The sequence below is a fragment of the Magnolia sinica genome, chromosome 9, assembly GCF_029962835.1.
Source record: "Magnolia sinica isolate HGM2019 chromosome 9, MsV1, whole genome shotgun sequence".
Lineage (NCBI taxonomy): Eukaryota > Viridiplantae > Streptophyta > Magnoliopsida > Magnoliales > Magnoliaceae > Magnolia > Magnolia sinica.
The window spans coordinates 9,685,454-9,712,523 of NC_080581.1; the positions used below are offsets into that span (position 1 = coordinate 9,685,454).

General features: G+C 40.2%; 1 protein-coding gene across 1 annotated transcript; it reads left to right on the plus strand.

Moving 5' to 3' along the window:
- Window positions 1-21,937: 21,937 nt before the first annotated feature.
- LOC131256846 (scopoletin glucosyltransferase-like) lies at window positions 21,938-23,675 on the plus strand. Its single transcript, XM_058257901.1, has one exon. It carries the CDS (start codon window positions 21,976-21,978, stop codon window positions 23,413-23,415), a length of 1,440 nt encoding a protein of 479 aa, XP_058113884.1. The 5' UTR covers window positions 21,938-21,975; the 3' UTR covers window positions 23,416-23,675.
- Window positions 23,676-27,070: the final 3,395 nt, after the last annotated feature.

Here is a 27,070-nt window from a genome sequence, read left to right on the forward strand (position 1 = left end):
CAGCTGTTGCTTCTAGAATTTTAATAATTTATCTATAACTCCAAATGATATGAAATTTTGTGGGATGACTTGAAACTTAATGATAAATCATCATAAAAAAATTTAAATAATTCAAGTACTAAAATTATAAGAAGTGTTACAATAAATATATACACTTTTAAACTTAATGATGAATAATTAGTTTAGACAACTGTCACTTCTAGAATTTTAATAATTTTTTGGTAATTGTGATGACTTTCTCTCATATTACTACCTGTTAGTGCTACTCATAAGTTTAACAAATTCATTCATTCCGAATTATACCCTACCTTATCTTGCCACTCATCCACTTCCACATCCACATTTAGCTACACTCAACTACTAATGTGTTGTTTCTTGATTGCTGAACATACTATACATTAAGCATTCATTTCTAATTCTATCATTATTTAGCTTGCCACTCATCCACTTCAACATCCTCATTTCCACTACACATCCTATGAATATATTGCTTCTTCACTACCTAACATTCTGTCTATAAAGCGTAGCTAGTCTTATAGCTAACCACATGAAAACTTTAGATGCACATCTCTACTATAACTACCCAACTCAAATTCAATGAACGACATCCTTCTCAATATCTGGTTTTCATGAATTATAGGCCACCATATCAGATAGTCGCTATGGGGTAGTTGTCCATCAATCTTAACAAATTTCTCATTTCCACTCCTATTGTCATCAAAATTGCATTTCATATACTATGTTTACTGCAGTTAACACCCAGTAAGCACACGTAAGAGAGGAAATATGACTTTTCTCAAAATTAATCATAGACAATATTTCTTTTTCTATGGCACTCCACATTAAGGTACTAACTAACCTAGGCTGATACAAGTATCCACATTTCTACTCGTGGAGAGGAGTTATACTTCTAGTCAGACTCATAAACATCCACCTCAACTCCATTCAAAAAACCCGTCATATTCCAGAATCTTTCCCTTGAATTCAAGAAAGGAAGAGTACTTTTGATGAAATTGTGAACCATATTCATAGCTTCCAACGAAGCTCGAAGACATCCTCATCAACCCCATTCAGGATGCTCATTAGATTCCTAAGGCTACTTATCTTGCAGTGCCTTTGGTTTCAACAACATGTAATGTTTCCAAACCACAATTCTCGTGATGAGTACATGGTGTGGGCGCCTCCTCTCACTAAATGAGATCATCCTTAGCCCAAATATCATTCCAAAATAGTGACCAAGATATGGATACCCCCACTCATTAGTACTTCTACCCTTTCAAAATCCCATAATGAGGAACTTAACTTGCTTATATCCAAATGCTAAACCCTTTGCCTTGAGAAGCCATTTACAAAAAGCAACCCTATCTGCTTAGACATATTTCCAACATTAGATGATGAGGAGTTTACTTCTCTTCGTTGAACTTATGCCACCATTTGCTTAGAAGTGCCCAACCTTTCCTTCCAATTACGATTCCCAATTCCCTTCCTCTTTGGTTTTCAATCATCAATGATTCAATAATCGAATTGCATGAGCAAATTACTCTATGGTCTACAGGAAAGGGAAGGACAGAAATTAGCATCTATGATTGGGTTACTATAGAGAAATATTTGGACAGAGTAGGTAGGATAGAGAAAATGTTGTTGCATACAATGGTAATTCATATAAAATTTTGTGCATATAGAAACTTTTTAGGGTGATCTTTGACCATAGGCATATTGAGAGATTTATTAACCCCCAATTTGGACATAAATCGAAACGAGGACTCTCTTAGACCAAGACCCAAAGGACAACCTTATATATAGGATATTTAAACTTTCCAATGATGGTCATTCCCTAAACATTTAGATTGATCGGACTACGGAATTACGGAAGTATACACTTGTGAAGTATTCGCGGCTTAGACCCAATTCTCAATCCTAGGCGACTACCAATGGACTCACTACTTTAACCGAGCAGAAGACCATGATCCATCAGGACAAAGAAGGGATACAATGAGCCTTCTACCCTGGTCAGGTAGATGATCGACATATCAGGTTCAAGCCTACTACAGCCGTCTCTCCGTGTGGGTCGAACATTGAAAACAAATATTTTTACTCTAGATAGAGGAAAATCGTCATGATGAATCCAAATCTTTAAAAATAAATAAATAAATAAATAAATTGTAGTAAACCATCAAGGTGAAATTATTTTTAAGGGGGGTAAACTAAAAGGAGCCAGACCAGCATAGATAGTATACACCCTATACCGCATCTGAACTTGAAATCAACAAAACCTAGGCAAATGAAATAACAAAACCTTTACTTATTACCCTTAGGCAATTTCAGGGACGAAATTATTTTTAAAGGGGGTAGATTGTAACATCTTGTATTTTTACTATTTTGGATTTCCAAAAATCCTTAAAAAAAATTTTTTTTGTAATTAACTTATATTGTCACTTACTGACCATTAGCACTCAATGTTAGTTTATGCACGAGTGGAACCAGTAAAGAACCGTACAAGTCCGATTAATCAACCGTATGAAGCCAACGAATCTGCCCGATCACTTGAACACCAAGTTTAGCCCCATGATTTACTCACATAGGGTCCAAATCTAATTGACTCATCGCTAATTAATCAAGACAATCATAACTAAAGTAAAGATCTAACCGAAGCCGAGTCAGATAACGTCCGGATCTTGACTAATAGACCAAATCAACTATGTTACTCTTTTAGCCTAAAACCGACAATTTAGAGTAATCTTGACCAAATCTCCACTTTTACTAGTTATAAATAGGCCACACTATGAACATAATTAATCTAAACCCTAATCATTACCCATGACAAATCTCAATACCTAATTCATTCTAGAAATGTCTCGATTTTCCGAACAAACTCTAAACCGCTTATTAGCGGGCCACTAGTTCCAAACTATAGAATAATGTCCGTCTTACTGGGCTTGACATCCATCGCGGGAGTCGGACATAGGTACTGTCCAGAACCGCTCAACTTGAGCCAAAGGACGAGTACATGAGAAGTACAAATACCCTAAAGGAAGAATTTGAAACTTAAGTGAATTGGGTCGTCCACTCTTAGTCAAAGTTGAGGATTTCGAACCGTCGGTTTATGACCAAACTTCGCACGTGGAGTAAGGATATTTCCCTGCTCATATCCGTATAGTCGTGGCCTCGATCGATCATCGGTGATCGTTAAGCAGACTTCTCATCATATCTGTCGATCGGCGTATCCAAATGGTAGGCCAAACATGTCCATACGTAGATCATCATTAAGGCTAATTATTCTATAGTGTATATCAATATGTATACCCCATAGTGGGCTTAGAGGCTAGAAAAACTCTCTTATAGGGCTAGTATAGTAAAAACCCAACACTTGGGGCCATTTGCACCAAATTTAGCATTATAAAAGGGGCTTCTTTGGGGCACCCCTCTCCCCATATAAATTTGCCCTAGGAGGAAAAGGGAAAAGGGAGAAGAGAAAGGGGAGAAAGAAGTGAGAAAGAAGAGAGTGAAGGAGGGTATTTTTGGTGGAGGAGCCCAAGGAAACTTAAAACTTTAGCAATCTCCTTCCTTTCTCCCACATCCACACTCCAAGCTCGATTCCCAACCAATTGGGGAGGTAAGCGCCCATCTTTTTGTAATCCTTTGTGTTGAGGGTGGATTTGCATAAGATTCTAACATGCAAGTACATTGTCTTAGGATTTCGGCCGATCGACTCCGAGTTCGGCGCTCCTACATCGTTTTTCAAGCCTCCAACAATCCATAGGTATGGACTATTAACCTTAGGTGGCCTAGCACCAATTGTAGTATGAGTCTAATGATTTTATTTGTTTAGATGATTCATTTGGAGAATCTAGAAAAAATTAGAAATTGTTAGGTTGTTTGGAATTGTATGGAATTGTATGTCATGTTGATTTTCTCATATAATGTTGTTCTTACCTCTCACATGATTTAGTACGAATTAATGATCTCATGTTTATGTCTTGTTTGGTTTTCTTCACATGATGTTGCCCTATAACATGTATGCCTTATTAATCCTTGTGCAAATTGGCTCTATGAGATATAGGAAGTGCTCAACTTCCTCACCAACCCACACAACACACATGTACCTTTATTCATGATATTGTTAGCCTCTCTTGCTAGAAGATTCTGAATTGTATGTTGAGGAGTATGAGAACATGATGTTGTTTATGCTAGTTGATAACCCTGTTAGTTGGCATGTTATGAATCACCAGCCAAACCCTTAGGTTGGTCAGGAATACGAGGAGAGCGAAGGCGGCCCCGTTAGTAGGACCATCTTGAAGCTAAACCCATGGATTTGGGCGAGTGCATGTGGGCGATAGTAGTTAGACTACATAGGTCACTCGTACCCGATGCCGTTCCACCACGTACTTACCTGAACTCATGCGGTCTAGTCTACTATCTGACCAACCTTGTTTGTTTAAACATGTTTGCTCATACATGTATGGAACTTCGCATATCCTACTACCGTTGTAGCCTATCGATAACCACCTGAAGCTGATCCACTGTCTCATAGGCCGGGTATGGTGGAATGGGATACTGTGTTCGAGCTGTCGGCTTACGCTGGGGTGACGAACCTCGCCGTAGTGACCACGAGCGATGTCAGTTCTCAGCACTCCTCATGTGCTTGAAATCAGAGATAGGGAACCAGATGGGATTAAGGATCGCGGTGCTCTGGCCTCGCACGTTGAGGGGCCTTGGCATCGCAACTAGTTGAGGCATTGATATATGGGGTGTATCAAATTCCCCAACATGCTGGATGAATGGACTTAACTAAGAACTCGGCTAACACGATCATATTACATCGCACTAGTTAGGGTGGCGACTCGGCAGTCGAGGTTGCTCTGAGGGAATGTTGGTCATACGCGATCGTTAGATGGAGTCGCTCGAGGGAGTGTTGTGGCGAGAGCATACATCATATCATCCGTCATGCATGCGCATTAATAAGATTAGTTAGTTGTTTATGAATTATTGTTTTTTATTAAATTCATAATATAACTGATGCTTGTTACAACTTAAGACTAATAGCACCCACTAAGTTGATCACTCACTCCTACTTTGGGACGGTGTTTTAAATACCAACCAGACTCTCCTGTAGATGCAGGTGACGCAGATCACGAGGAGCCTGACGGCGCGAGTCTTGATGAGAAGGACGAGTTATCCTACTTCCAGTTAATGGGCGGCTCGCCATTGGCTTAGCAGACGGATTTTTGGATTGTTGGGTGTCGGTCTCAGCATATTATTCTTTTTGGACATATGATTCTTTTTGGTGATTGTGTTGGGCAACGCCTTGTGCGACCCGCTTATATTCTTTTGGACTTGTATATATTTTCCCTTTTCATTTCAGTAGACTGGTTACGATTGTGCTTCATGTTCCAAGTAATTCCATGCTGCACATTTAAAACTGATTAAGCGTAAATTAATAAAAATTGGTTATAAGTAATACCCGGGAACTTGGGAGTTGAGTGTGTGCATGACCCCTAATTTTCAGGGCGTTATAGGAATCCCTCCTAAAATCACACGGGTGGGTGCCAGGCTTGAATGAGGGGGAGGGAGGGAGGGAGAGTGTTTGGGATCGGGGTCAGGGTCAAGCGTGGTGTATAGGTTAGAAATACTTAAAAATTATGATCACACACACACACACTTGAATCCGAGCGAAATCAGTTTCGGATCTAGTTGAGTATGATCAGATCGAGTTTCGGGTCGAGTTAACTCGATTTGAGTTCGAATTGAGCGAAGCCTACTCGGTTCGGACCAAATCACCCATTCAGTTCAAGTTGAGCTGGGTCTAAACGAGTAAGACGAGTCGAGTGTCCCGTGCCTGACTCTATCCATATGAAATTCAAGATACAAAGAGTCCATCCCACTCCCATACGGTGTGAATCCTATAAATGGCCGTGTTGATGTCAGCAAATTCTATAGGTCCCACCATGATGTATAGGATATAGCAACACCATTCATACATTTTTCGAGTTCATTTTAAAAAATTGCCCCAAAAACTTAGGGGATACAAAGCTCAAGTGAACCACACCATAGAAATTAATGGAAATTGAATACCTACCATTGAAAACATCTTGGGATCACGTAAGTTTTGGCCAAGCTGATATTTATGCTCTCCCTTCATTCAAGTTCCTATGACCTTCTGTGTAACCTTACGAACAGGTTGGATGGTAAATAAACATCACAGTGGGCCCTAGGAAAGTTTTAATGTGGGCATTATTGTCCCAGCTACTTTTTATGGTGCGGTTCACCTGAGCTCTAGATTTGCCTCCTTTTTTAGCCCATGCCATAAAAGCGGTTCACCTGAGCTCTAGATTTGCCTCCTTTTTTAGCCCATGCCATAAAATGACTGTAAAAAAAGATGAATGGTGCAAAAATAATACATACACATGGTAAGGTCCACAACACTTGCCGACATCATCACACTAGCAAGTTTGGTGGTCTGATAACAGCACACTTCCACTGATGTGAATTTTTGCTACTTCCATAGTTCAATCCAAAAATAATTTCTATAAATTTTAAATTTTAAATTTTAAACATTGACATTCCAAACATGGAATATAGTGATTTTGAAAGTAAGAGATTTCAAGAGAATACCTGACACTTAGTTAATCACTGCACTAAAGTAATTCCATCCTCCCTAATTCAATTAAATTCCATGCACCAAACAGCTGGAAAGATGCCGGCCACGTGCAATATTATGATAGCCTACTACATTCACCAGGTGGACCACACTTGTACATTCAATACAGATCATTGATTATATTTCACTAACCGTTGATTCTCCCCATACACGTGCTGCCCAGATAATGAGTGGACATGGCATTGATTATAGCTAGCTACTACAGTCATTAGGCCAGTTGTGATGCTGATCACCTTTCTCGAACATAGCTTGAGGTGACACCATGGCACACGTTCATGAGATCCAGACCATTTATCAAGACCTAAAGTCCAGTATGGTCCGCTCAAGGCAAGGGCCACACATGTATATTGAGTAAAGATCTCGAGTCCAAACAGTCGAACAATAATTTATGGTCCACCCAGAAAATAACTTCCTATTTATCATGTGAATGTGATATCCAACCCTTCCAATAGGTTAGGCCCACCACGAGGATCACCTCGGGCAAAAATTAGCCTCATTCACTAATCAGGTAGGCCGTGCTATAGAAACTAATGTGTAGCCATTGATAAATAAAAAATACAAGTGTGGTCCACTTAATGAGTAGATGTGGATGATTATTGTATAAGATGATCCTCAGGATATTTAAAATGTATCGGATGGGTCGGATGATGCAGGAACATGAAGGGTTGGATGTTATCTACTAGGTCAACACTAACATATGGTCCCACCGGTTGGGATGGAGATATTCCCCGTTGGCCACATTTATAGACAGGGCATGGCCCCACTTAACGGATGGCCCAGATCTCATCCATGTGTCCAACATTTGCCGCACTTTTTCCTTAGTGGGCCCCACACATAATAGAAGCTGCCGACGGTCCCCTCGATTACTCCACCGAAATGAAAAGGAGAGATTGTTATGCCGCCGCCGTCCCATTTGCGGAATTTTTGCTATGAGCAACCTCATCTTTGCGTGGTATACACGAGTTTCCAAATCTGATACGTGGGGCCATGGTTAAGTAATCCAGACCATTGATCTGTTATTCTAAAGTATTCGATTGTTTTATCTAAGGGACAATCTTAACCTTTCCAATCCGCTGTTGGTGTACCACACACCAGCTATATAGCTGGTGTATTGGCGTCCGCAAGTTCTGTGAATCTCATCAAGAGGTATGTATTATATCCAAACCGTCCATCCATTTGGAGAGCTCGTATTAATGCTTGAAACGAAAAATAAGACAGATCTAAAGATCAAGTGGACCACACTACAAAAAGCAGTGGGAAATTGAACGTCTACCATTGAAACCCTTTTAGGGGTTACAGAAGTTTCGGATAATATGAAATTTGTTTTTCCTTTTTATCGTTATGGTGGCCCATGAATATTTTAACGGTGAAAATCATTATCATCGCTGCTGTTTTTGGTGTGGTCCATTTGAGTTTTGGATATGATTCATTTTTTGTCTAATGCACTAAAATGATTTCTTAAAAAAGGATAAACGGGGTGGATATAACAAATAGATCATCGTAGGGCCATGTAACTTTTATCTCATTTGAACCATTCGTACAACTTGGAGATCGAGGAGCGTCGGCGCAGCCCTTCGCACGACACCTATCTACCTGGTACACCAGCCAGTCCGCTTCCGTCCCAATCAATCCGTTGATTCTCACCACTCCAACAAGCGGGGCTTTCTTTAGCTGCACGGCAAGCCTAGTTGAGCATGTTGATGAGGGAGATGTGCTTAGCGTACACGCACGTACAATAAAGTCCACGTACACGCTACCACATGTACTAGCTTGGTAGAATAGGTCCAAAGATCCAATCCATCCATCAGAAAGTAACCCCTATATTGATACTGTGTCCCAAGAATTTTGATCCACTCCTTAGGTGGGCCACGGTTCTTAAGACAAATGTACAGCACTGAAAAACGTTTGGCTGAATTTTTCTGACCAATTCAACTGTTTCAAATATTAATTGATGGGAAACATGCAGAAGGTCATACAAGCCCTCATGGATGGATTGGATCTCACTCCCACGTGCGACGTTGGTACATGTGTGGTATCCACATGACTTGTGCTACACATGCGTGTGCGCTTTGCAGTGAAGAATATTCAAGCGGCCGCCGATACATACAGTGACCGCCATTACTAGCCAAGTACTATTGACAGCTGATAACTACCGTGTGATAAAGATGGTCCATCGAATTTTAATGCATTCATGTGACATGTTTGATTGACATGTTATATATGTATATATAATCGAACGTTTTTTAAATATTTGTAGTAAACTGCCTAAATTTATTGTTGTTAGACATTCGGACCCTAGCGTCTTACATTGTATAAGTTACATGGTATTTAAAAAAATGAAAAAGATAAAACTGTCCTTCATCTAACACGTGATGAGGTAGGACCCAGGAGTTGTGAGCATGCTGGGCTTGGAAGCTAGATGGAGCCACCATGGTGTCGATGAGAAATTCACTTCTTACGTATGTTTTGCCTGTTTATTTTTATAATGAGACAAAAAATGGAGAGATCTAAAACTTAAGTGAGTCACACAAAAGAAAACGGTGGTGTTACATGCCTATCGTTAAAACATCCATGGCCACGTAAGCTTTAAATGAGGTTAATATTTTTGTTTTTTTCATTCATGTAAGGGCCTTTTTAATTTTTCAATTAGTGTAATTGTCCTCTAAATGCCAGCTTATTACAATTTCACCAGTTTGGAAATAGGTAGGTACTTTTGTTTGGAAAAACGGTTCAAAAGAATTGACTTAAATTTGTGGGCCCCACCATGATGTATATGATATATCCGCGTCGTACATCTGCTTTACCATGACATTTTGAGGCATGAGCCGAAAAATGAGGAAGATCCAACATTAAAGTGGCCCACATCAAAGTAAACAGTGGCCCCAAAAAGTTTTTAACAGTGGGTGTTTGATTACTTTTTTCATGTGATGTGTGTTGTGTTTTTTAAAATAAAAATAAATTTCAAAAATAAAATTTATTTTTAGAAAGTAAATAAATATATTAATTATTTAAACTTTCCATAAATAGTGTGTATAGCCAGTCGGTAAGAGAAGAGGTTTTTGTTTATGCAACCAGGGTTAAAATCTCCTCGAGGCTGCTTGGGCGCTTTTTGGTGCTTTATTAGGTGCACTTTGCATCGTCGTAAGGAGCAATAAGAGCCTTAGTCTTTTTTGGTCATGGTACCCTGATGTTTTATTACCTTTTTTGCTAATTGAGAGTAATTGTGACATGATTGTACATGTGGCACTTATGACATGTGTTGCTTATGTGGATACAGTTTTTCCTGTTGGATAACTGTTTCTGTCCGAATGGGTACAGAAATAACTGTCATAGGACAAAGAGTCATACTCTTTCATGGAAGGCAATTATTTGCTATGAATGGGTATGAATTTCTTGAAGAGGCACTTTAGCACCTCTTCATGAAGAAATCCATAACCTTCAATTAATATAAATCCTGAATACTATAATCCAGAAGACAAAGACTCTTAATCCTTGAGATTATATCATCTTCTGTGCAATTACTCTCAATCTGATCTCTTGCTGAATTTTTTCTGAACGTCTTAAGGCATACCGGTGTCAAAACTAGGGATCTGTTCAACACTTAGATGTGCAAATTTTCGTGTTGAAAATCGGATTGAGAGTTCATTGTATCCTGAAGACAATTTGTACATTTCCTTCGTTTGCATTTGCTAGAAATTCTTAAAAAATGGCAGCAAATTTGTTTTGAGAAATTGACTATTCGAGTCGAGCCTTGAACCTAATAGATCTGATCGTTTTGTTATCGTTTTCTTTTATCCTCCGTTGTGTACAAAAAACTCTTATATTTTTAAAATTCTAATAGTGTAGTCCACTTAAAATTTAAATCTAGCTTTTTTTTGGGTCATGCCCTAAATTCGGTTGGTATAACTGATGGACGGTGTAGATAATCCACATACATCACGGTTTACCCCACAAATATTCAACGGCATTCTCTATTTTAGAGTTGTAAAAAGTAATAGCCAATTCAATCTTCGAAAATAATGCAGTAACTACCTAAGAAAATAATTATTATGTATTTACAATGCAATAATGTTTACCTTTAAAAATCCGAACAGGCTATAAAAGGAAATGCCTTTATATGAGTGGTGGGGTAAGTTTAAGATTTGTTTGGATTGGATATAAGCATTTTAGTGAAACTTAAAAAAAGTTTGAACAATAAGCAAATCATTTTATTATTATCTTCAGTTGAGTGACATACATGAGTTTTAAATTTGCCTAATTTTTTATCCCAGATATTGACATAAGCTGCGAAAATAGATGAATAAAATGAATTTATTTCTCACAATCACCACTTTTCCTGAGATCAACATAGTCATGTCATTCAAATGTCATATCAGCCTTTAATTGGGTTAGCAAGTGCGGAGCCGATCAGGTGCAACCCGACACTCACCTAACTCAGGTTTAACCTTACGTAGGTACTGCATATCCACACCTTGTCTATTCTATTTTATGATGCATTTTAAAGCACGGTTTCAAAATAAAGCAAATCTAAATCTTAGGTGGAACAAAACACAAATAATAATGATTAACTATTAAAACCTTCTTGTGGGCAACAAGAAATTTCATTAAGCTGATATTTGTTTTTTTTTTTTTCGCCTTTCATATTGGAATGTGTGACCTTATCAATTGGTTAGATTGCAAATAAACATTAGGTGAGCTTTTAATGGTAGGTATTCAATCACCTCTGTTTCTTATGCATGGTATGACCCTCTTTAAAATTAGTTTTAGTATGGATTCTAAAGTGGAGTGTGGCTAACAGTGGTACGTGCATACCAACTTGTTAAAAAAATAAATAATAAAAAAATAATAATAAATCGCTTTAAATTTAGATTTATTTATTTTTGGAATCATGCTCTAAAATGAGCTGGAAATATGAATGGGCAGTGTAATCCACGTACATCAAGGTGGGTCCTACTGTCAAGGCCCAACCATGTCAAATGAACCCCGGTCGGACGTAATCCACTGCCCACACGTAGATGGGCTGTCATTGTTGTGGGGTTAGAAGCAAGGAGGGGCTACCATGGTCTTTCGTGAAAAGTCCATGCTGTCCGTTCATTTTTCTAGATCATTTTAGGCATGACCCCGAAATTAAGGCAGACCCAAAGCTCAAGTGGGCCACACGAGGACAAAAGTGGAGTTAGTATGCCCACCGTTGAAACATTTCTTACCATCCATTTGTTTCGTATACAGTGACTCACCTAATGAGTACTTGGCCATCCTAATTTTGGGGCCAAGGTGTCTGAACAATGTGACCAACCTAATGAACGTCTCAGATTCTCCACATGTTTGTACGAATGGAAGATGGTTTAAAATTTCTAATCATAATTACTATCGAAAATCTCATTTTTTGGTATCACGGGCTTCCGTTGCCACCCGTTTTCCATTTTTCATTAAATTGGTAAGTGGTGTTCAGATGCTGGGAATGCCGCTACCCCAAGTAATGTCAAAAGAAAGAGATTTTTCCCAAAATCTAAACCATTCAACAGACTCGTTGTCACAAGAAGATGTATGTATGAAATTTGAGGGGCATTGAATACTAGCCGTTTGTATGCTCCAGACAGGCTCGGACACCATGCCTATGCCTGTCGATGGAAAAATGCGCGTTGAATGGGAAACGGATTAGCTACTCCCTCTGCTACCAGCCCGGTGGCTGATGGTCGGTGGTTTGTGGGCCCCACAATGATGTATATGCTTCATCCATTCCGTTCATCCATTTTTAAAGATCATTTTATGACCATATGCCAAAAATGAGAGGGGTATAAATCTCAGGTGGACCACACCACAGGAAAACAATAGTGATTGGATATCCACCATTAAAATCCTCCTCAGCCCCACTGTACTATTTATTTGACATCAGATATGTTGATTAGGTCATAAAGGCCCAGATGAAGGGAAAAAAACAAAGATCATCTTGATCCAAAACTTCTATGGCCCCCAAAAGGTTTTTAATGGTCTTAGCTTATTAAACACTGTTTCATGTAATGTGATCCACTTGAGATTGGGATATATCTCATTTTTTGTCTCACACCATAAAATGATCTGAAAAAAATAGATGGACGGAATGGATGAAACAAGTACATCATGGTAGGGCCCACACAGCACCGACCACCAGCCATTCGCTGATGACAGGGGGAGTAGTCAATCCGTTTCCGTTGAATGGGAGCTGAAGGTTTGAAAAATGAAAACAGGGCTTGCTAGGTGACGCGGATTGGCTGATGTACCGCACACCCGCGCCCTGGCTGGTGTGTTGACGTCACCAAGTTCTGCGGGTCCTATTATGAGGTATGCGTCATATCCAAACCGTCCGTTCACTTGGAGAGATTTTAGTAATGCTTGAGCGGAAAAATAAAACAGATCCAAAGATCAAGCACACCACTGAAAAAATCAGTAGGGGATTGAATATCTACCATTGAAACCCTTTTGGAGTCATGGAAATTTTGGATCAATATGATATTTGTTTTTCCTCTTCATACAACTCTGTGTGACCTTAAAAATGAATGGACGGAATGGATAAAACACATACTTGATAGTGGGGCCACAGATCACCGACCATTAGCCACCGGGCTAGTGGCAGCGACACTGGCCAAACCGCCTCCGTGTGTGTCACACCACCAAATCCGCTATCTGTAAGGTGCACTCGCGGCAGTACGCACTTTACAAAAAACCGCTATATGCAGTGCTAATGATAGCATCTGTGCCAGATGTCTAATCCGTCCATCTGACAGGACCCAGTGTTTATATGCATTTACACAAAATATAAACCATTCGACTCATTAAGTTGGCAAACGTGCGTACGCTGTTCACGTGACGATGTTGGTGGTAAGGATCTTGACCCGATGAACCTGTAAAGGAGACGCTTTTTATATATATATATATATATATATATATATATATATATATATATATATATATAAATAAAAAGTGGCTCGTACCACTGAAATTTTATGAGAAACTTTACAGCTATTTGCGTGGATCCCAGAAAAGAAGATTTCCAACCACACCTATAACTTTACAGCCGTTTGGGTGGGTCCCAGAAGAAAAAAAAAAAAAGATTTCGAACCACACCTAACACGAGAATAGAACCTAAGGTAGACACTTAGGGCATGTTCGGCCACCTGCATTAGCTGGGATTGCATTTATTGTCCCATCTAATCCACTGTAAAATTATGTCTATGGCCCATTTGTAAGTCTTCTGCTCAAATTGTGCGTCGAGAGGGAAGGATTTCGCAATCCTTTGCGGATTAGCTAATTCCTACCGTTTTTCTCCAACAAAAATGCCTAGATTTCATCCTACGTTTAGGCATGAAAGGACGGGGTTACGTGGGGCTCATCATGATATAAATGATGGTATCCGTGCCGTTCATAATTATTTTTGCATCATTTCAAAGTATGAACCGAGAAATAAAATATAACCGAGAATAGAGTGGACCACAACCTAGAATGAAGTAGAACTACACTGCATGACGCTTGTTTCAATATTAAAATGTCCTTATAATGGGTCCACGTGGCATTGCCTGAGTCATTGGTTCATGTGACTAGGAGTGAGTTCATGGTCCACCCACTAAATTGGAGCTCATCCCGTCTCTAACCTCATTTAACGCACATGTGCCATATCTGGATGACATGGGGATAGTTCATCCCAAAGCATCTGCCATTTATTGGCCACAGACCCAAAATCGGCTTGATCAGATAATGCTAACCATCTAAACAATGTACATTTTGCTTTTGAATTCCAACCGTTACTATATTTATCTCGCCACCAATTAAAGGGTTAGGATTATCTAACCAGTGTCAATTTTGGTTCATGTTCCACTCATGCTTGGTCTTGCTAAACAGACTGTGTAGATATCTTCCAAATATATCAGATATATGGCAATCGATAGGGAGGCATAGTAAATTTCGTACATTAAGATCCATTTGATTAGTTCCTCGTTAGATAAGAGCGTTTGCAAAATAACTTTTGCAATCGCACATTATCTTTCCAAAGATGACTTTAGTCCTATTCCACTGGATTAAGGGTACCGCATATCTTCCAAACATAACATTACAAATCTATGGATATACCTAATCCAAAGACAATACCTTACACATGCATTAATTACTACTTTTTCAATTTCATCCACTTTAATCCCACTTAATATAGGTGGCCAAACAAGCCTTAAGATTAGATAAAAGCATCCTGGAGGCCCTCCTCTCAAAAGCACAAAAACATCAAAACTTGTATCTAAGGTTATCAGAAGATTGAGATCCTCATCAAGAACACCTGATAGATCCAAGACTGGTGTTATTTAGAACCAAGGTACCTCTAATCAGCCTCGGGAGTTTAGCATGGCATCGGTAGACTTTGTCGGAGCATCCTTCGCTAGCCATCCTCGCCAAAGCATTCGCCACCGCATTATCCTCACGGAAAGTGTGATTGAAGATAAGGTTTAGGATCTAGCGTTTATGGTGGATGGCTCCCATTCTGTGCCATATGTTCCAGAGACTAGGGGCTGAGGGGTCCTTAGCCACATCCATGGTGAGCTTAGAATTAAATTATAAGGTGACGCTTAATAAGTGTGTTTAGCTGGCTAAAAAGGTTGTTCGTTTTCCAATTACAAGGATAAATAATTGTAAATGAGTAATGATTATTTACTCTTGCAATTGTATAACCATAATACTTACATTTGACTATAATAATAATTTTACCACTTTGTTTATTTCACCTTGAAAACACTATAAAAATAATTATTTTATAGTGTGAAAAATGTAATTATTAAAATTTACTTTACCTAATATTTACAAGTGTATTTAACTCTTAATTTATAAGCTATAATTTATATATAAACAAACACGTGGAAATAATAATAATGAGTCATTTACTCTACATTTCATAGAAATTTGAAAACCAAACAAGCCCACCGTGATGCATATGGCCCCCCCAGAGTTTACTCAGCACGGTTAATGTGCAATATGCGTCCATTCGAAAGTTAGTCAGTCCACCACGTGCTTGACCTGGACCCAGTTGTCTGCCAAACGTGGCCCAATAAAATCCCACCGCGTTGGTTCACGAGGGAATCCACGTGATTCGGTCACCAAGCAATCCTATCTTCCAGAAAGAGCACGTACAACACAAATCTTTGTGGGCCCACTTAAATATGTATGCGACATCCACACCGTTCATGATTTGAGATGGCTCATATTACGATAGTCCAAAAATAAGTCTGATCCAGGTCATGCTAAAGGTGGGGATGGGGGACCACCACTAGAACTTTCTTGGAGCTGACCGAAGTCTTTAATCAAGCTGATATATATATATATATATATATATACACACACACACACCACCACCACACACTCACGCCGTGGTGTGGTTTCACCACCTACGGGTACTCGAACCCTCGACCAGGTGTTGAAACTCGCCAGAGTCTACCACCGGAGTAAGAATGAGGACCCAATCAAGCTGATATTTGATTTTTCCATTTCTTCACGTCGCCTGCCAAAATCATGCTACAGTAAGATTTCAACGGTGAGGACTAGATGTCACGCACATCATGGTGGGACCCACAGAAATTTTTGTGACACGTCGACCTTTTCTCGCAGGTAAATGCGCACTCCACGATGCGTACGGCAAAAGTTTAAGTTCACCTCTCTATACGGTAGGGATGGAAAAACAACTGGAAACAGTACACGGGTGGCTTGTTACAACGACTGTGTATGGCCTACCAGTAGTATATGTAAAATCCACGCCGTCTATCTGTTTCCTATCCTCTATTATAAGCTCTCGGAAAAAAATCAGCCAGATCTAGAATCATGTGTGCCACAGCACAGGGAAGAATGAGGGATGGGATTCCAACCATAAGTTTATTCGTGGGGCCAACATGATATTTATCTTTAAAAAACCCCGTTAACCAGGTCTAACTCATCATGATCGAGTGAAAATACAAACAGCAGACTGATCCAAACACTCTGGAGGGCCACACAGCTTAAAGTCAGTGGTTTTAAGAGCAATTTTACATTATTCTCATTTTTGTATCTCATAAAAGTTTTCTATCATGCTGATATTTTGAATGTACGGCTAAAATAAGATTTCTCACCTGATGCACGGGGTGGATTTACATATACAACATGGTGGGACTCAAATAGCTAGCATGTTTTACTGTGGGCATTCCCGGTGGATCGGAGAGAACCCGGACAAGGAGTGGGCCCCACATGCGATGGCGTGACCCAGGAGCAGGTGCAAGTTTGAAAGGGTCGCGGATTAGCTACTGACAGGTTGAGTCGCGAGACTCGCTAATGAAGTTACGTCACTAAGTTCTATGGGCCCCATGATAATGTATGTTTTGTATCTACGCCGTCCATCCATTTGGAGAGATCATTTTAAGGAAATATCCAAAGAATGCATCTAATCCAAATCTCCAGTGGACCACACTATAGAAAATAGTGGGGAGAGTGACAGCCACCATTAGAAACTTATAAGGACCACAAAAGTTTTCGATTAAGCTAATACTTGTGTTTTCTCTCATTACATGTCTTGTTAACTTGCGAACAGTTTGGAAATATCCAAAGAATGCGTCTAATCCAAATCTTCGGACCACACTACAGAAAACAGTGGGGAGAGTGACAGCCACCATTAACAACTTCTAAGGCCCACAAAAGTTTTCGATTAAGCTAAAACTTGTGTTTTCCCTTATAACATGTCTTGTTAACTGGCGAACAGTTTGGCTTTCAAATCAAGATCATGGTAGGCTTTAGGAAGGTTTCAACCGTGGAAATTACTCTCCCCACTGTTTTCAGTGGTGGGGTCAACTATATCTTTGGATCCGCCTCGCTCTTTGGATCATGCCCTAAAATCCCTAAAATGATATCTCCAAATGTATGGACGGTGTGGATACAACACATCCATCATCGTAGGCTCACATAACTTAGTTACGTCACTTCAGTAGCAAGTCGCGCTACCCAACCTGTCAGTAGCTAATCCGCTTCGGTTTGAAAGCCCCTTCTGCGAACTCGTCTCTCGTTTGGCTATATGCCGTTCGACGCGGACTGCGCGCTACCCACGCCCGTCCCATGCTCCGAAAGGGCAGTTCTGTGAGCGGGCCCACCGTGATGTATCTGTACATCTAAATCACTTATCTCTTTTCTCAGATTATTTTAAGGCATCAAAACAAAAATTAGGTAGATCCAACAATCAAATGGACCACACCACAGATGACTCTTACTTTTAATGCAACTGCATTTAATGCTTTGTCCATTTTAATGCAACCACGCTAATTATTTGGTGTGGTCCACGTGAGCATTGGATCTTACTCATTTTTGTATTCATGCTTAAAATAATCTGAGAAAAGGGATAGACGTTTTAGATATACAGATACATCACGGTGGGCCCGCCCACAGAACTGCCCGTTCGGAGCCAGGAACGGGCGGTGGTAGTACGCAATCCGCGTCCTATGCCGTTTGGCGTTGTAGCGTTGCACCGTAACTCTCTTTTTTTCTTGCACGCATTTCCAGGTGGCCACGTTCGAGATTCTCGCCAGCCAGGTCTTTTGCGGGAGCTGATTAAGTGAGACCCCGGATCCACCGATGTGGGTGGGATGCCTCACTGGGGGCCCACTGTGATGTATGTGACTACATCCACGCCGTCCATCCGTATTGAAAGGTTCATTTTAGGGCATGAGCAAAAAATGAGGCAGTTACAAATCCCAGATGGACTATAGCCCAGGAAACAGTGGTAATTGACCATTAAAAAATTCTTGTGGGCCACTAAAGATTTGGATCAAGATGATATTAGTGTGGTTTATTTATACAGGTGTTTTTGACATTATCAAAAGTTTGGATTTTAAATAAACATTCCGGTGAAATCCATGAATTTTTTAATCGTGGGGATTCAATCACAACTGTTTGTGTGGTGTGTTCAACTTAAGATTTGAGTCGGCTTGATTTTTTGGATCATGCTCTAAAATGAGAATTCAAAATGGTTTGACGGTGTGGATTTAAGGAACATATATTATTGTGAGCCCCACATTCAGGGTACCACCCACCTCGTGGATCAGGGGACTCACCCCATCCGCTCCCGGCCTTTCTGTACGCGTAGAAAAAAGGCATCAGAGACCACATTGACTCTGATACACATGTCGCATGGCCATTGATATCAACCCAACCAGTAAACGGGGCCCACCATCAATGGCCAATAGTCTCAAACTTGCGTAACAATCAACGGCCGGCAAGTTTGGTCGTTAATAATTAAAAGAAAAGCTGCCTAAGAGATGGATTTTGACCAAAGTAGCCCGGCGTGGTACCGAAAAGGTCCTAAAAAATGAGACCTTTAAAAAAAAATATAAAATTGCTTTGGCTAGTCTAGATACTTTTTAAATTTTATTGGATAAAAGTACCCTTGCTTGCACCCTCGTGCCTGCACTGAATCTCTTTTTTTTTTCCTTGTTTTTCTCAAACTCTACTTCTTCATTTTCAAGCGTGTCTCCTAAGACCCACCCCCATCCAATTACATTTTTCCGCGTACCATCATCCCCCATCAACTTCTCCCATTTATGGACACCACTAACAACAACTATGGCTCCAAAAACGAGTGTTATTTTTATTGTGAGGACCACATTCGCAAAACAAGATATTTTTAAAGGATTTATTTATTTTGCAAAATAATATTTTCTTAGAGATAGATGTCACTTTTGGTTAAGAATGAAAAGATGATTATGATTGTTGTCGTGGGAAAGAAGTGATTGTGAATTTAAGGTGGAGCTGGTTATAGTTGTCATGTGGAAGACAATAAAAGGGATAGAATTTAGATTGTATAATACATTGCATTGGAAGACAATGGACATATATGATTTGTTAATGATCGATGCTGTCATGTGTTAAGAGTTTGGGTCATGGTTGTTGTTGAGGTCAAAATCTGGACCACCCTCTACTCAATGTTGTGAGCCTTAAACAGACTTTTATCCTGCACAAAAAGGGTAAGCAAAGGAGACACTGGCTTGGCCGGAGAACCCTCCCATGCCTAAGTCAAGCTAGGGAATCTGGGTCTAAGTCGCATAATGTAGATAGAGGGTGTAAGATATTGCGTACCTATTGCAATGATGTTCACTTATATTTATACCTGTAGGTCGAACAAATCATGTCCGTTAATTTTGGCACAATTTACTCAATTGGATAGATATTGCAATCGTGAAGATAATATCCGTAATCTTTGGGTCGTGCAGCGTATATCGTGTTTTAAGGGCGCGTATCTTCGGACGAGATCTTTGGTCACGTCTACATTTAGGATAATACCCAAACTCGGTACTCGGAGTGTCACGATTCGGGTTCGGCCTCGCCTTGCTTAAGCCCGAGACTGAGTAATAGTAGTTGGGGTTTACCATCAGTACGCTCAGGGTTAGGGTTCATTGAATGCCGTCGTCTTTAGATGAGGACGAGGGCTCGCCTTGGCCATCTTAAAGTCGTAACTCAGAGGTCGGCTTGCACTTGATGCGATGTTCTCCTTCCTATGCCTTAATAATTGATTCGAATGGCTCAGGAGGACCCTAATTGTCCTTATTCAGGTTTCCCCATAATAGTTGTTATGTATTAAGGGTTAGGGTTATCAAAGCCTGGGTCGTGATTGTCATATATTAAGGATCGCGAGATTGTCATGTGTCAAGGGTTTGGGTCATATTTGTCATATGTTAAGAGTCTGGGTCATGATTGTCATGTGTTAAGGGTTTGGGTCGTGGTTGTCATGATGTGTTAAGGGTTGAGGTTGTTATGTTTTAAAGGTTATGGGGCTCACCACGGGATATGTGTTGAATTCGTTAATTTGTCCATTGGATTCAGAATTTATTTTAACATTATGGGGCAAACAATGAGTTACATCTAAATATTCTATGGCCCACAAGAAGTTTTCAATAGTAGGTTTTCAATCTCACTAATGTTTGTGATGTGGTCAACTTGAGCCTTTAGTATGCCTCATTTTGGGCTCGTGCCATAAAATAATCTTTCAAAATGGATGAACGACATAGATAAAATAAATACATCATAGTGCACCTTTCACGATCATCCATCTCTATCTAGGTCGTGCTACCCAATCTGGGTCACGTCATGTTATTGTGCTGATGCGGATTTGGAGCAAAAGCCTTCTACACGAAGTTCTTGCCACCAAAATCTATGTTGGGCCCACCATGATATTTGTGGGAAATCCACTCCATTCATCCATTTTGAAGATCATGTTAAGACATGATACCAAAAATTAGCCGGATCTGAAACTTAAGTGGGACCCATGATTGAAAAGTGTAAAATGGAGTTGTCTAATGTTCAGACTTTTCTAGGGTCTAGTTTGTTATTTATATGCAATTTAAATAATTTCTAAAGTGGCTCAAATGCTCATAGGGTACTTACCACTGCCGACTAAAAGAATAAAAATATTAGCTTAATCCAAAGATTTCGTAGCTTCATGAATGTTTCAGCCGTAGGTGTACAATCTTCACTGTTTTCTGTTACGTGGCCCACTTGAGCTTTGTACCTACCTCTTTTGTGGGCTCCTGTCATAAAATGATTTGGTAAAACATACGAACTGTCTGGATTTCTCACAAACACCATGGTGGGCCGACAGTGTTTACCCCATTTGGATAATCCCCCTTGCCATTGCGTTGGGCAACGCAAAATGTGTCCAGACAGTGAAATAATATATATATATATATATATATATTAGGAAGCTATTGTCAAAAAAATTAAGTCTCAATTTTCACAACGTTTGTCATTATTATAAATCAACTTTGGTTAAAATCCTCTTAAAATATCGAGTCAGTCAAAGTAATCCTGACCTGTGTGAGATGGACTGGCGTCCATGCGTGAAACATCCCACTCCGTGGGGCCCACCATGTTCTAGATGATCCACTTTCGGCGGACAAAAACCATCCAGATCAACCCCTCAGATGGACCACGCTACGTGGACCAATAGGGATGAGATGCTAACACTAGGTTTGCTGTGGGGCCACCATATGGTGTGCATCTTTTACTGTTTATCCCATTAATGAGGTGTAACTCACCGGGATGGAGAGAAGATACAAAAATCATCCCGATAAAAAACGCAGGCCTTATTATCTTTTATACCCACCATTAAATTAATAGATCTCACCAGATGAACGGATTGGATTTACACGTTTTTAACCACCGAAGAACTTGGGTTTTCTTGACTCATGACCACTGTATTTTATAACGGGTGTGGGGTTCACCATAACCGATTAAGCCCTATAAATAACCCATAGCTCCATCAACCCAAACCAGTCCTCCGACAAACCCCATTTCCCATGGAACCCAAACAGCCGCATGTAGTCATTTTCCCATTCATGGCTCAGGGCCACACCATCCCTTTGCTAGACCTCTCTAAGGCCCTCTCATTCAAGGGCCTTAAGGTGACCATCATCACCACCCCATCAAACTCCCCTTTCATCCTTCAATCCACATCCAACCACCCCAAAATCCGTGCCGTCGAGCTTGAATTCCCAATCGTCCAAGGGCTACCCAAGGGCTGTGAAAACACTGACCAGCTTCCATCCATGGACTTCTACGTCCCATTTTTACGTGCCACCACGCAACTCCGGCGTCCATTCGAACGGCTCCTTCATGAGATGTCCAACGGTCGGGATCTTCCCATCTGTGTGATCTCTGACTTCTTCTTGGGGTGGACCCTTGCGGCATGCCGCGAGTTCGACGTCCCACGGCTTGTATTCCACGGCATGGGAGCGTTCGCAATGTCGGTATGCAAGTCAGTGCTCGTGCATTCACCACATAAGCATGTGAGCAGAGACGATGAATCTTTTAGCGTGCCAAGTCTCCCATTGACTACCCGGCTCACCTTAGCAGATCTACCCGACATGATTGCTAATTTCAACCCGACTACGGACCCGCTTGCTCAATTTGCGATGGAGATCGGGGACCCGGACCTTGACAGCTGGGGTGTGATTGTTAATAGCTTTGTTGAGATGGAGGGAGATTATTTGCCTGCTCTAGAGTCCTTCTACAGGAATGGAGCCAAGGCATGGTGTGTGGGCCCCGTCTTGTTGTACAACGAAATGGAAGATACAAAGCAGACCCGAGATGATGATGCCCCGAATAAATACCCGACAGCTAAATGCATTGAATGGTTAGACAAACGTAGAACATCACCATGTTCTGTCATCTACGTATCATTCGGTACTCAAACCCACATCTCCAACGCCCAGCTAGACGAGGTCGCCTTAGGGTTAGAGATGTCAGGCAACTCGTTCATCTGGGTCGTACGATCGATAACATGGTCTCCACCTGATGGAATGGAAGAGAGGATAAAAGAGAGAGGTCTGATCATAAGAGAATGGGCCCCACAAAGGTGCATCCTCACCCACCCTGCCACTGGTGGATTCCTGAGCCATTGTGGCTGGAACTCGACGCTGGAGAGCATCTCGGCAGGCGTCCCGATCCTAGCTTGGCCGATGATCGCCGAACAACGTTTGAATGCTAAGTTCGTGATGGATGAAGTTGAAGCTGGGGTGAAAATCGCCGGTTGCACCAGTGTCGAAGAGGGAACTGTCATTGGGAGGGCTGTAATCTGCAAAGGAGTGAAGGAGCTGATGGGCAAAGATACAGGAAGTAGGTTCCGTGAGAAGGCTAAAGAACTGAGTCTGGCGGCGAGGAGAGCCGTCCATAAAGGTGGGTCATCTAATAAGAGATTAGATGAGATGATTAATCTTCTAATTAATCGTGGTAAGTAGGGATTTTCTTTGGATCAGTTGAGAAAATGTCATTGTGGAATTTATGTATTGCTTTTAAAGGGATTGTATTAGCCTTAATTAAAGAAGAAAGAAAGGTGTTTATGTACGTAATTAAATGCAGCAGTTTTTTTTTTTTTTTCTCTAAAAAGGTGGCTGTATTCTACCACAGTTGTCTTTTTTAAGCCCACACGTGTGGAGCCATGTCCATTCATCTGGTAGCACACGTGTATGGAACAAGCGTGCAAGATTTGAGCTTTGTATTAGGTGGTCTCAGTGTTTAGTTTTGTAGACGAAGAAACAAGGGTTTTTTTTTTTAAAAAATAAAAATAAAAATTTTAAAAGCTGGATCTGATTCTTTCGTCAGAGAATCTAGTTAGTGTGTCCCACCACATGGAAAGATGGGATGTCACACGTGGTTTGATATTGGAATGTGTGCCTGCGTGTGAATTGACCGTGATCCACATGTGTGTGGGCTTCCCAGTAGAGCTGTCAACGGGCTGGGTTCAGACCCGGCTAAAACCAAGGCCTGAGTCAGGTGAGGCCGTGATGTACCGAAACAAACAGGCCCAAGATCAGTTCATGATTATTATTATTATTATTTTTTAAAAATGCCATGGAAACATTAAATGGGCCAGTCGGGACTACATTCCGGTCAGGTTGATGGGATCTCAGATGCAAACCATACCCGGCCTCATAAATAAATGGGCTTAAAATTTAAGATCTGGGCCAGGCACTTGGGTGTAGTATTTCAAGCCAAGCCGGGCCTAAAGCAGGCCAAGCTTGAAAGTAAGCCGAGCCAGCTTTATGATTCTTTTTCAATGGGCGCTAAGGAATAATTCTAAATAGGGGCGCAAAGCAGACCATCAGCCAGTCATAAGCTGATGGGTACTTGACGTGACGAGCACCTGACGTGCTTTATATCAAGCCAAGATCTTGCTGGACTCTTGCAAACACCGAATCTGGGCTCGTTTGATTTCCCTGTACATTGGTAAATACATGCAAAGGGAGTAATAATTATTTGCCCGTGCATTTACAACATTTTCACCTGTATACTTGATTTGGCTACCTACTTTTGGACACAAAAACCGTGAACATTACAAAATATTCCTGGATCCTATTGTGATGCATTTGGCTTATCCACATCGTTCATCCATTATGCCAGCTGAATTTATGGCATGAGACAAAAAATGAGGTATATCCAAAGCTCTAGTGGACCACGCTGGAGAAAAAAGTGAATCAAACACTTACACTTAAAAATTTCTAAGGGCTATTGTTTCTTTTGGTGTGGGCCACTTGAGTATTGGATTTACATGATTTTTTGGCTCATATCTCAAAATGTTGTGGTAAAACGGATGGACGGAACAGATATGTCATATACATCAACGTGAGGTCCAAAAATTTAACTAACACTTTCCAAGAAAGGAATTCTCAATAACTCCCAAATGGGTGAAAGTGTCATAATTAGCAATTTATTGGTTATTTACACTTGCATTGAAAGATAACTAAATGGTTGTGTTCAATGAATTTGCAGAGGGGTTGCTATCCATGGGATGGAGACGCATAGAGATGGGGAGCCGGACAGACGGCGATGCTGTTATGTTGCCCAATCCAAAGGAGTCCCTTTGTTAGTAGAAAAAACTATTGAAGTCCAAAGTGGGTTGGAGTATGATGCAGCGAGGGTCATGGAGGGTTACATGGCCACGATAGATTAGAAAAGGTCCAGTCAATGACAGAAGTGATCTGGACTGTCGGATCTTAAATCACGTGTATCTCGCAATTTGGAATGAGTTATCGGGTGAAAAATATATAATTTTGGGGTAAAACGAGCTACTTTAGCCACCTAACCCCGCTATGCCGGGTTACCCAAGCCATATTTGTAAAATACTGCCAGATCAATGGTCGTTTTCCTATTTTAATTCCGCTTTTACTATAAATAATAAGTTTTAGTTTAATTATAACTCTTCATCTATTGGGCTTTAGGAGTTGCGTCTGACATGAAAAGCGCTTAGAAAAATTAGGAGAACAGCTTGGTGAAGCCAAATAGGACACTTACTATTTTTGGATGAAAACCTTGTGCACTAGTAGACATCACAACTATCTATAAATAGTAAGTAGCGAATTCTAGGAGTTTTAGTTGTAGTTTGATTTTACTACCAGAAAAAGGAACAAAGGCTACGGATAAAAACCATAGCTAAATATCTATTGCTACGATTATCGTCCGTAGCACGACATAGCCATTAGTACCATATAAGTCCAAAAGATATGGCTACGGATCAAGTCCGTAGCTATACCACAGATATAATCCGTAGCAGTACTTTCTTTAGCAAATTGTACATACAGCTATGGATAATATTTGTAGCTAAAAGTATTACTAGATCCGTAGCTATAGTTTTTAATCTATAGCTACGGCTAATAGCCGTAGCTATTTCCTTTATAAAAAGAAATAATAAATAAAAAATGATGGCTTCTCTTACCATTGCTAGTACATGCCCTAATAAGTCAATTCATGTAAAAATTTCAGATTCAACAATAATATAAACCAGTGCCTGCACAAGTCATCAATATCAACTAAAAAATCTATTTTCTTTTATATTGAACGAAAGAAAATGAAGTTAATAGAAATTAGAAAACCTTTAAATGGGCAGCAGCCTTGTCTTTGTCAGTAAACAATCCAGTTCACTCCACAACATAATGCAATGCTAGTCTCATCCTATGGAATCTCTTCAGGGTTCCTTACAATTGGTAAAATAACAGACAGATCTTAACAACCTTGGTTGTCTTTCCCATATGCATTTCAAATATTAAAAAAGAGCTTCCAAAATACACGAGATGTGAAGTTCAAATACCTGACACTGAAGATAGTAATTGGTTTCTCACCAAAGAGAAGGGTCTTGGAGTCCACCTTGAGCTCATGATCTTCTATTGGCCATGGACACTATCATACTTAAACATGTAAGTCTGCATCCACCACAAGATAGTAAGAAACAACACCTTCACATACACATGCATGTTTATTTTATCAGTTACACACACATGCATTGATGGAAAAAACTTAGAACATGGAAAAATGCTCCAACATCTTTGACAGACACAAACCTACCCTAAATAACTAATTATGCCACTGCATCTTAAGATGTATCATCAACTCAAAATGGAAAATAAAAAAGGCAGGCTTGGCCTTCCAATGATCTTCAAATTTGTGGTGGAAGGTGGGATGTCTCTGATTTGGATGCATATGGATGTTACTACATTTGAATTTTAGAGTTACTTTTACGTGAAGTCAATCTCCCCCATCATTTATTTAAAGCCATCATTTTTCAGAGAGCGGAGTACAAAAGAGTTCACCGTCTCTAGTTTTTCAGCTACAATCTCAAGTCATGAGATGGTTTACTCTTCACGACAGTCATATTATACTCAGACACACCAACACCAGTTCTTATTGGTAAGTAAAGACTCAATACCTCCCAATAACTTAGAGAAGCATAATGTATAATGGGTTCATATCATTACAGAAGGGATGACACTTCATTTACACCTCAACTTATTGGGTAAATGTCAAATCACTCGAAGTACAGCTGAAAAAGTCATGAAGTTTTCATTTCAATTAAACAACTTACACTTTGGGAGGAGATGAAGATCTATTATGCTCCAGAAT

Coding starts and splice junctions, on each gene's coding strand:
- LOC131256846 (XM_058257901.1), top strand. CDS start 21,976: ATGGAACCCAAACAGCCGCATGTAGTCATTTTCCCATTCATGGCTCAG.